Source organism: Gymnogyps californianus, chromosome 2, assembly GCF_018139145.2.
Source record: "Gymnogyps californianus isolate 813 chromosome 2, ASM1813914v2, whole genome shotgun sequence".
In the NCBI taxonomy this organism is placed as follows: domain Eukaryota; kingdom Metazoa; phylum Chordata; class Aves; order Accipitriformes; family Cathartidae; genus Gymnogyps; species Gymnogyps californianus.
This window is the reverse complement of record NC_059472.1, coordinates 115498169-115510303: the sequence shown is the minus strand read 5'-3', so window position 1 is coordinate 115510303 and position 12135 is coordinate 115498169. Positions and strand designations below refer to the sequence as shown.

Below are 12135 nucleotides of genomic sequence, written 5' to 3'. Positions count from 1 at the left end.
AGCAAAGAAAGTAGTCACAAATCAGGTATACAATTTTAAAAGGGAATTGTTGAAATGTTTAAATATTAGTTACCATTGCAAAGTCTACATTCAGATAAAAGGACTTTCTCATTTTCTTCCTTAGCATGAAATAGTAAACACCAGGGTCTGAAATTTTCTTCCATTATTCATTTTTCCATATGAAAACAAAACACCACACACAAAAAAAAGAATTGTATTTACTGCGTTTCTGGGAATATTCACTGGAAGATGCCACAATATGCAGGAGAGTGCATCCGTCTCTGTCTTGCTGGTTGATCCTATCCTTCAAGTCTGGCCTCTGAGTCAGTAACCACCTGAAGAGATGGTTTTTTCCTGGAATGATAAAAAAATCCCACTTGTTATAAATGGTAAACAGAGATACAGCAGAAACAGATCCTGTTTTTTTCCCCTATGGAGTGGCAAGATGCATCTGTATGAAACCTTTTCTCAAAGACGGGGAGTAGGAGAGGGAAGAAATACGTGAAAGAAATCATGGTAAGAGCCAGCTGCATTGTGGGAGACATGATGCTACATTCTCACTGACTCGCAGCAAGTGCAAATCTGAGGTTGACTCATGACTCTTTAGCATGTATAGAAACTGTTGCTCCACACCGAGGTGGCAGGAAGAAATACTGTATTTTCGTTAAAGTTGACATATTCAGGTTACGAAAGACCCACATTAATCACACTTTCACTTCAAACCATGGAAGAGAACAATTGTATTAGGTTTGTACCACTATCAGGCACAGATGATCAAAGAGAGTGTTTACAAAATTTTTTAAATAGTGCCTTATTGGCACATGCAAGGTTATACCTAAATGTTCTGATCTCATTAGTTTTTAAAAAAAAAATTTAAAAAAGCTCTAGCTGTCAGTTCTCTGATGAAGGCCACCATTGTTTTATTTTAGCTGCGGATGTCACTCACTTGCTTTGATACACAGTCTGATAACAGCATGAAGCAGATATACTCCAATGGTTTCAACTTTCGCCCCAATGGAAATTAGCCACTTGACTAACTCTGCTACTTCTTGCATCTTCTCACCACGCCCATACAACTCGGAAGTCTAATAACAAAGAGAACAATTACAACACATATTTTTTTTTACATACACAAAAGACATTTCTTTTTTAATCTTATTCACATGGTTTTTTATTACAAGAATCAGTGGAACAATAACAATCAAGCCACATCCGCTGTAAAATGAAACGTTTATTATATATGTAACAATTCCAGTAGAAGCGCAAAACAAATACTCTTCTCCTATGAGATGTTCATGAATCTTAAAAGAATCTTGTCCTGCTCCAAAGAGCACTGAACCTAAAGTCTATTTTGTAATACGTATTTCTATATTTCTTCTCTGTAATTGACTGCAACTTTCTGCCTTACACTTGTCTATTAAATGTTACTGTATCTCAGTGCACATATTGCTATAACTGGATATTGTGCCTTTTAAGCTTGGATGAGGCAGCTTATGCAGGCAGTCACTGCAAAGCAAGAAAAGGCTGGAGAAATACTTGAAACTGTGAAAAGGGAGTTAAGAGACTGGGGGAAGGAGGTTTAGGGAACTCAGGTAACCTGTCCTTTTACAGCTCAGGAACGCCATGGATGGAGAGCAGGGCAAAGCCCTACTCTCATCCAGCTCAGGAAGCATCTGGCTTTATTAAGACAACAATGATAATATGACTGCTCACACAAAGAAAAGGTGTTAAGCCTTAGGAGACAGCTTTTGGCCAGATAAATTCCTAGAAGGTGGTCTGATAAAAGTATGGAATTTACAGGGAAGTTTACAGACCAAGACTGAAAGCACACAGCCTGCGCAGAAGGCAGCTGAACTGAAAAAGGATGTTCTAGCAAGGACTTAATGAACATGAAGCACAGTCTACAAGGGGTACAGTAATACAGGGAACTCTGGAGGTGGGCAGAGGAAGCTCAGACAGAAATTGAGACAATATGCCAGAAGGATCAGGACATGAGGGGGTGGTCGGAAACAGTGTTCAGACATTATTTCTCCATTTGTGCCAGTCATCTTTTTAAATAGCAGGCTTCACACATGCTTCCAACATCCACAAATAAATCTTTTTTTCTAACACCTCATGCCAAATTTTGACTGGCAAGAATTACTGTTTGCGCACAGTTACAAAATCAAAATACAACAAATTACAGGGAGAATGTAGCGGCAGCAGGGAAAGTTTGAGTTGTCAGAAAGCCACATTTTCTAATTTCTGCAAAAGAGAAGCAGTGCTTAGGGATCTTTCATCTTGATTCTTTCAGTCTTCCACATGTACAACAAACCCACTAGAATAGCTAAGACTGGTGGGGCCAGTTCAACAACAAAAGACACACTATTTTGCAAAGGCAACCCACTTTTATCCTCCTCTGTCAACGAGTCATTTCGATTTGCTTGCCTAGTAAGGAAGATTTTTTGCCAAGACACCCTACCTGTGTCCTCTACTGCGTTGCCATGTTTTACTGTCAGTGTGAGGAGCACGTTCACCCCTTGCAGGACTGCTTTGCTGCTGTGGCCCAGGCCAGGGTGCTGCTAAGAGCTGCAAACCACAGCGGCGGCAGTGGGCACCTTCGCTTGGAGGCTGCTTTAAGCTGAGGGTCTCATGCCTTTGTCCCCACCACAGCTATGCTGCTCTAGCACCACAGCCCTGCTGCTGCCTGGCCATGGGCCTGGATGATCCAGGACTGAATCCTGACCTACCCTCCCTTCCTGCAAAAAACTGAGCAAACACACGAGGGATGGCGGCGGGTAGCATAAAGTCCCATATGGGCCACTCTGCCGGCACTCACACAGCATACCTGCCTAATGATAGCTAACCAAGGCATGCTTGCGTATATTCATCCACTAATGCTTCTGCTATCGCTATAAACAAGCCTATGAATAATGTCGATTTATTTCCTTTGTGTTACCCTTCTGTTTCAGAATTACTCCCGCACACTCTGTCAGGCACCTAACTGAAATATATTTATGGAAAAAGCCCCAACTTGAAATTATTAATGACAAAAGTACCACAAGCAACGTAACAGCCAAATGGCAAATTCTGGCATATTCCATCAATATGCCCTAAACTGTTAATTTGCCAACCAGTAAACACCAAGCAAATGTACTGTGTAGCCTACAGTTAACATCTTCTAAAGCTTCCATCAGGAAAACCACAGTGCTGTAAGATATCTAGTATACTCAGCATAAAGCCTAATGGAATTTCTCAATGAATGCGTAACCATATCTTTTAAAAGTAGATTACATTCAGTAGAACTATAGATAATTAACTTATATACACAAAGAAATGGAAGAATAATACCAAAAAAAAGCATACAGAGAAGAATTTTTTAATGGTGCATAAAAAATGCTTTACTTAACTGCAATTGCAACAGGCTGGGCATCCACTGTGTGGTAACAGACACATACACTGTGAGATGCCTTTAGAAAGTTGGTATGTCACTGCTATGGAGACTGGCTGGTCCTGATTTGCAGAGCTGGTGAAATCCCAGCGGCTCCTGGCTCACAGTCGGCCTCTGGCTACACCCTGGTTCCCAAGGGGCCAGAAGCAATGGCTGGACACCCCTTCATGCATTCAAAGCGTTTTGGCAGGATACTCATGCACAAAGGCAGTGGCAAGCAGCAGCAAGCCCTACAAGGCCACCTAGCTCACACAGCGATGTGGGCAGAACCTCTGGGGTGTACCAGTGTGCACGACATGGCACATGCACCAGGCAGGCACAGCCAACCAGCAGCAAAGTATGCGTGAGCATGGCAGTTTCTGACAGCTGGAAGATTTTATTTTATCCTGCCAGCATAGAAAGCTTTGGAGTTCCCAAATGCTGTAGAACATGAGGAATCACAAGATAAAGAAATGAGCAAGTTTCAGAGGAGCAACATAAAGATCAAATTCTGCTGTGTGCAGATGCCATCATCTCAGTGAAAGGCATTAGGAATTGTGGCTACTTGGTCTATGACTACATGTTTCCATCTTACCAAAATTGTCTAAGTTATTTGGAAAGTGCCAAAGCCTTTAAGGAGAAAGTTTAGCAGTTGCTGCCTAGGTATAAAGCAACCTATCAAAAATTTGGGGCGTTGAGGGAAGGGAAAATTCCAACACTGCACCCTGCTCAACTCCCTGTAATCATACTCGGCACCATGAAGCAGTCCAGAGACAGGCTAGCAAAGTATAATAATACCCTATCCCAGGGATATTGTAAATTGTCCTGGTTGAAAACTCATCCAACTTAACTGATGTCAGACATTTTTCTACATTAAATTCTCAGGTTCCAAGCATGAAATGAATAGCTTGCTGTACTTGAGAGGAAGATGACTTCTTTTGACCAAATTAAAAGAAACATTAAATTACATACAGAAGTTATGCAAATTAAGGATTTTTTAACGTTCAGATGAAAAGGGACAAAATAGATGATTTAACATAATCATACAAAGTCCATGTATTATTTTCCATTTTGTTTTTCTTTGATTTGTTTTAGCTTTGCACACAAGATGGAAAATCTCTCACTAAACTGAACAGAAAGAAAAGAAAAAGAAAAAAAAAGGATGCTACTTTACCTCAAAGAGATTCTTCAGTGATAACTGGTTGACTCTGAGATTGGTAGGCAACTCTTTCTTCTCGGACAACAACAACAGACAAGACTGGAAAAAAAAAAAAACTATTAGTGATTTTATAGGCACACTTCGAAACTTTGTTTTTCACTGCCTCATCAGATCTTGTAGGAAAGCGAATGAGGGCCAACAATATTTCAGATCTTTTTTTAAGATCATAACTTCAATTGAATTAATTCAATTGAATTAATGTAATATACAGTGGACTGTTGGAAGCTATGACCAATGAAAGTTTCCTCAGAAATAAAAACCATGTAGAAAGGTCAGGCCCTAAAAGTCTCTCCAATACACCTTGGAAGTGACCCTTCGCTTTAGGAATGGACCTTTACATTCATGGGGATGAGACTCCCCAGCTACATCAGCATCATGAGCAGCAAGAAATGCACACTGTATCTTTTTCTGTTTTCTCAGTTTCCCTAAAAACTTTGTCGTGCTCCTTGAAAATCTACCTAGCTTCAGAGGACAAGGGAAGAACTACAGATGTCATCTACCTGGACTTCTGTAATGCCTTTGATACAGTCCCCCACAACATTCTTAGCTCTAAATTGGAGAGATCTGGGTTTGATGGATGGACTGTTGGATGGATAAGGAATTGGCTGGATGGCTGCATCCAAAGAGTTATAGTCAATGGCTCACTGTCCAAGTGGAAACCAGTAACGAGTGGTGTCCCTCAAGGGTCTGTACTGGGACCAGTACTATTTAGTATCTTCATCAATGACATAGATAGTGGGATTGTGTGGTGCACTCAATCACTCAGCAAGTTTGCAGAAGGCACCAAGCTGAGCGATGCAGCTGATACGCTTGAGGGAAGGGATGCCATCCAGAGGGACCTTGACAGGCTCGAGGAGCAGGCCCATGGGAACCTCATGAAGTTCAACAAGGCCAAGTGCAAGGTCCTGCACCTGGGTCAGGGCAATCCCCAGTAGTAATACAGGCTGGAGGATGAATGGATTGAGAGCAGCCTTGTGGAGAAGGACGTGGTGATACTAGTGGATGAAACATTGGATATGAGCTGGCGACATGCGCTTCTAGCCCAGAAAGCCAACCATATCCTGGGCAGCATAAAAAGGACCGTGGCCAGCAGGTCGAGGGAGGTGATTCTGCCCCTCTACTCGCTCTGCTCTGGTGAGACCCCACCTGGAGTACTGCATCCAGCTCTGGGGCCCCCAGCACAGGAAAGACATAGACCTGCTGGAGCAGGTCCAGAGGAGGGCCACAAAAATGATCAGAGGGATGGAACATCTCTGCTATGAAGAAAGGCTGAGAGAGTTGGGGTTGTTCAGATTGCAGCCTTTCAATATATAAAGGAGACTTATAATAAAGACCTTTTAACAAGGCCTGTAGTGACAGGACAAGGGGCAACAGTTTTAACCTGAAAGAGGGTAGGTTTAAATTAGACATAAGGAAGAAACTTTTTTACAATACAGGTGGTCATACACTGGAACAGAACGCCCAGAGAAGATGTGGATGCCCCATCATTGGAAGTGTTCAGGGTCAGGTTGGACAGGGCTTTAAGCAACCTGGTCTAGTGAAAGATGTCCCTGCCTACAGTAGGGGGGTTGGATAGGGAATGAGGGGCTGTGGTCAGTCCATAGCAGTCCCTCTCTGTCGCTCCCTCCTACTTATGCTTCTCTTCTGCTCCAGCTTGGTCCTCCATGGGCTGTGGTTCCTGTCAGGAGCCTGCTCCTGCACGGTGTCTCCACAGGCCGCAAGGGAACCCCTGCTCCAGGCCTGGAGCACCTCCTCCCACTCCTTCCTCTCCTTCCCTGGCCCTGGTGCTCACAGGGCTGTTTCTCTCACTTTTTCCCCCCCCCTCATTCTGCCAGGCAGGGTTTTGCCCTTTTTAAAACACACTTTCCCATAGGCACTGAGGGGCTCAGCTGTGCCCTGGGGTGTGGCCATTGCAGCCAGCTGGAACCAGCCACATCCAATACAGGTGCAATTATGACAATGATTTTTTTTTTATTTTATTTTTTTTTTTTTTATATGCAGTCACTATAGAAAAGAGGATTAAAATAATTTCAGGTGATTCACCTTCTGTTTTTTCTAAATGATCTGGTTTTGTTTAACAACCATGTACTTCCACTGAGATACTCCTTTATTTGTGGGTCTTTCACAGACAGCTTCAAAAAATCCAGTTTGTCACACAGAAGGAAAAGTAAAAGGGACCACAAATAAACATGCAGTTTTTTCCCTCTGATTTCTTTCAAGACTAACAACTCTAGATGGCACTGTAATTATAACACAGACAACAGCAAGAGACAAGCACGATTTCAAGTTCATTGTATCCCTTCAAGAAATGAATTTTGGAAATTATTTATCACTAAAAGTATTTTTCAAGTCTTAAAAATCAAGACATTTGAACCAGGGAACAATAAATATTCACTGTTTTGGATTTTAAAGGTAACACGAGCTTACTCTGAAGAGGTAAGACATGAACACCTACCACACAGCAGTAGGTAACGCAGTGACAGACTTACCCGCCACTTCCCTTTCTGGGCCAACCTTTCTATCACCGCTTGCCAAATCAGTGCATCAAACCTTGCACTGAAAATATAATCATATGCAGGGGGAAAAGTTGGTGGAAAGACTCGTTCATCTGCAAGAATAAGCAATTAAGAAAACTATTTAGTATTCACAGCACTTTTAAAGTTGGGGGTCTCCAACTAAATTACTTCATTGCACAGTGACAATTTTAGCACTGATTAATACCCAGGCGAATGCCAAATGGGGGCTTAAATATCCCTGGCCACCCAACTGATACAGCACCTTGTTATCAGCAGCCAGTCTTCATTAAAAAAGGGGAAAAAAGTTAATCCCTGCCCTCAAGAAACACCTCTAAGCCCCAAGACACTGTGAACCTTGTGGCGGTTCTTCCACTTGTGGGTGAGCCCAGCTACGGACGCTGCTAAAGCTAATCAAGGTCCTTAACACGGGGCTACAAGTTCAAGTAAATGCAGCAGGGGCACAACCCAAAATCTCCTGGCACACCTGCAGGCCCCATCAGACAAAGCCTGTGAACTGGACAAAAAAGCAAGTAGAGGAGGAGAGACTGAGGAGAGGGCAGGGAGACATAGGGTGGACATTGCTCAAAAAAACCCACGCAATGCCACAGAAAAGCCAAATTCCCTCTTTTCATTGCTGCCCATTACTAGCTGAGGGAAAGTCCCCCACACTGGAATACACTACACTGTAAACTCAAGTTTAAGCTGAGTTTCTTCTAATTATTTTCAAGTCTACCTAGCTAAAAGAAAAGCAGAGTGGTTTGGACAAAAACCACTAAAGCCTTAGGGGTCTGAAGCTCCAAATCTCCAACCTTGTCTCCCTGACTCTGAATTTCGACCTTTTCTAAGTATTCAACAATTGACGTGTTCTTGTGAGACAACACACTCCCTTGCACAGTGTTTTGGGATTGTTGGCATCTGCTGTATACAAACTGGACCAAGTTCACCACATCCTTTTGATTAGGCCACTCAACATATTCCTAATCCTCAAACAGGCCTGAGGCACTAAGGACCAGATGAACGATCTCACAAAGGATGCCCTACCAAGGACTTGTGTTGTCATCACTACTGAAAGGCTCTTGGAAAAATTAAGCTCTTAAATTGAGTTTACCGTTGACACTTATGAAGATTCCTGCTACAAAATCAGCAACCTGAGTTCGATCTGCAGAAGCATTCAGAAGAATCAAACCTTTATGAAACATAGAAATCGCCTCATAAGAGTCTGACAACATGATCAATGAGTGGCCAGCTCTATAATAAGCCTGAGAACAAAAGGAGAACAAAACAGACCATTGTTGAGAAAATATTCAGAGATCTTTACTACAAAAGAAAATGTTGTATTTTTTCATAAATTCTCTAATTATGCTATAAAAATAACATGTAGTTCTGTTTTTACAGCTTCTTACACACAGATCCAAAAAAAGTGCAATAAACATCCCTTGAAATTCACAATATGCTACTGATGTCATCACAGATACTAAGAGTGATAAATCCTGGAATACAAAACTTGGAAAATAACTACAGGATGAAAGACATACTGTTAGCAACTATATTTAAACCTCCTCTGGACAGGATTTTTTTTTTTGTCACAAGGTCCAGAAAATATGTTTATGTCCCCATGTCACCGCGTTTTGCAGTATTTACCACAATGCATATATTCTTCAGCCAATGGCATCTAAACATGTTTATATTCACCACTGAACTAGGTTGTACTGGCTCAGAGTCACAGTGGAGTCAATTTTTTCAAACCAGGTAACTGGCATACTGCAATACAGCGCAAGTTAAATTGGTATTTGCATGCAATTTTAGCATATCTAGATCAAATACCTTCTACTAAAGTCTCTGGGAGTCTGTAGTGGTTAGTCCAGAAGACTACTTATTGTACATAAAAGCCAATCCAAGTGTATGCCTCTGTATCATAAATACTGTACAACTGCTACTTATTCTTAAGAGATGAGTATTTGAGTCAATGTGTACTTAATCACAAGCATGTGTGCAGTGTATTGTTCTGTCCACTGGAAATACAATATGACCTTCATCGCCACATACTGCTCCCAGGAACTGTAGGCTTATTAACATGTAAAGAATATTAGGGCACACTGCCCAAGGGAGCCTTCAAAGTTAAGTCCCCATCCCAGACCTGACTGCTGTCAGTGACTGATGAATCTGTACCGTGAGCCAGGCTCTGTAAGACTGCAAGGGAACACAAAGCTGGTGAACCTCACCACGGACGGGAACTGCACAGTGTGCCATGGCCTGCCCAGAGACCTGGCCGGTGTTGCGTCATCCCCAGGTCTCCAGCATCACAAGGGCGCGTAAGATTTTATTACTTGCTATCACCTTGCCTGGGACAGGAATAAAATAGTTCTCTTTCTTGAAAGCATTGGTGCCTCTCTTGTTGGGACCCAGAAAGAACCAGCATCTCCTGGTGCAAAAGAGAGCTGCTTCATTTTATTAAAAGTACTATTACAGTAGTAATTCTGACGGTCATGTACAGAGTCAGACACCAATTCCGGAATGTTATGCTACATTTGCTTATCACACCTCAAAAGTAAAACACAATAAAAAGCAGATATTGACATTTGTTTTAAAAAAAGTAAGGCATGCAAAAAACTGCCAGCTTAAACATCTGAATACCTTAACATACTCCGGATCCCAGTGTAAGCTCTGGTAGGCTGAAAACACTGCTTCTCTCCATTTACCAAGATTGTACAAGGCAGTTGATTTGTTGCAGTGTAACACAGCTATGTCCCTGGAACACCTAAAAATACATTTTTAGCATAACTATTTATTTGCTTGAAAAAGGATGCATCGTACTTTATAGTTAGCAACAAGAAAAAAAGAAAAAAGTTAAGTTCTACAGTATGGAATATCCCTTTGGCTAGTTAGGATCAGTTGTGCCGGATACGCTCCCTCCCAACTTCTTGCACACCTGCTTGCTGGCAGAGCATGGGAAAGTGAAAAGTCCTTGGCTTAAGATAAGCGCTACTTAGCAACAACTAAAACATCAGTGTCTTATCAACATTATTCTCACACTAAATCCAAAACACAGCACTGTACCAGCTAATAGGAAGACAATTAACTCTCTCCCAGCCGAAAGCAGGACAGTCTACGGTATCACCCACCTAACAAAATTAGAGGTAAAAATGGAGTTGTAGAAAATAAAGATCATTTGAACATCAGCTATAAAATCTCTTAGTGACATCCTAAATGACACCTTAGTGACACCCGTAGTGATATCCTGGTCTCTTCTGAAGCAGAAAGCCAACCCACTGCAATAACGCAGTATGAGGACTTAGAAAGAGTTTAGACCATCTCGACACACCTAGATATGGCTCAGTGAAAGCCAGTGGCCAAGAACGGGAGAAAATAGACACACGAATGGAAGCTGTGAGATGGAAAGAATGCTAAACACATTTTGCTCACCAAAAAACAACCTAAACGCATTTTCCTGTATCACCAGTTGATGAAGTCAACAGAATTATCCACATCTACACCAGCTAAGAAATAAAGACATGTATTTTAGAGAACAGAATACACTGAAGTATATAAAGCGTCTGCTGGATCCAAGAGAGTTTCTGGAAACAGCTGCACAGGAATTACAGGACTACAGTCCACAAGCTACTGGGGAGCCTGGAAAGCCTGTCTTGCCTGCGCTCAAACAAACAGTATGTGCCACGGAGCTGCATCCTTCATCTTATTCCCATCCACTAGTTTACACTCAAGAAAGTTGTTTCAACTACACTGAATGTGTTCAGAGCACACTCTTGCATGCAAGCGTATCCTGACGAGGCAACCTATGGCAAGGGGAAAGGAGATGCTCAGGAGCAGATCCCTGTAGTATGATGAAGCCCCGCTGCCTTCGAGGGGCAGGCGCTGGAGGTAGCCTGCTCGGCTCTGTTCTCACACGGTCCGACTCCCTGCATATACTCCAGACTTATTTTACTACTTAGTCTAAATGGCTAGTAGTCAAAATAAATGAATGGCTGGTGTTAAATTACATTAACAGCAGTGTTAGTACACGATAGTAATGAATATTTAATAGTTAACATAACACTCAACTATTTAATCATTAATAACATTAGCAACTGATGTTAACTGATGAAAACAAGCACTTAACATTTCGAAAGAAATACCCAAAGAACTCTTCTGCTGAAAAATTATTTTTTACCAAAGCTGAGATTACTAAGAAAGACCAAATAACAAGAACAAAGTAACTTGCATGAATCATTTTAAAGATAATCAGATGACCCATGTAACAACAGGCCATAGACATGACAAATACACGGCAGAATCACAGCAAGATTAATCCACAGCATGTCAGCTAAGAAACAGAAGTAATTTAACAGAAAGCAACACAGTTTATGGAAAATTAATTTGAGCTTTAATTACACTAATTTATAATTGATGCTTATATAAAAATATTCAGATTACAGTCACTACCTAATCTCCCACATATATGTCAGGAACAGGAATTCCTCTTTAATTATAAAACTGGTACACTAAAGAGTGTGACAAAAGATACAAGAAAATCAGGTGTCAGGGCAAGAAATATAGTTCTGAGTTAACTGTAGTACTGTACAAGTTTTGGACTTGTTTATTGTTTACATCTTGTAATTCAAGAATACTTACGGGACCCATTGCATTAAACAACCGAGCATATGTAGAGCTTGATCATACTTTCTGATGGCCAAAGAGTAATTTCCATTTTTAAAATCCTGGTTCCCAGCTTGTCTCATAAGCTGTGCATATTCCATGGCATCCATGCTAGTTAAGAGCAAAAAAAAAAAAAAAAAAAAAAAAAAACAATCAAACAGAAGCACTGATTTATGAGACACTTCTTTCCTAAAATCCACTTAAATTTTCACCTTAGTTTTTGCATATTTGAAAAGGAGGACAAAAGAGCACATCTTTGTTTGCTGTAGTTGGAATAGTAAAATATAACTCAGGTGATAGCGTCATCTTTGCTGTTGATGCCTCAACTTCCCATCTAT

At 41.3% G+C, this 12135-nt stretch overlaps 1 protein-coding gene across 2 annotated transcripts in view; it reads right to left on the bottom strand.

Annotated features, from left to right (window-relative positions):
• The window catches only part of TRANK1 (tetratricopeptide repeat and ankyrin repeat containing 1), a 46473-nt gene extending 34566 nt beyond the window's left edge, over nucleotides 1–11907 (bottom strand). For both annotated transcript variants that reach the window (XM_050890716.1, XM_050890715.1), the window contains exons 1-7: nucleotides 11774–11907; nucleotides 9779–9902; nucleotides 8253–8403; nucleotides 7118–7236; nucleotides 4584–4667; nucleotides 947–1085; nucleotides 223–354 (exon numbers count right to left, since the gene is read on the bottom strand). In XM_050890716.1, coding sequence (XP_050746673.1) covers nucleotides 223–354; nucleotides 947–1085; nucleotides 4584–4667; nucleotides 7118–7236; nucleotides 8253–8403; nucleotides 9779–9902; nucleotides 11774–11907 — 883 coding nt within the window. The remainder of the gene's footprint in view (nucleotides 1–222; nucleotides 355–946; nucleotides 1086–4583; nucleotides 4668–7117; nucleotides 7237–8252; nucleotides 8404–9778; nucleotides 9903–11773) is intronic.
• Between the last annotated feature and the right edge of the window lie 228 nt (nucleotides 11908–12135).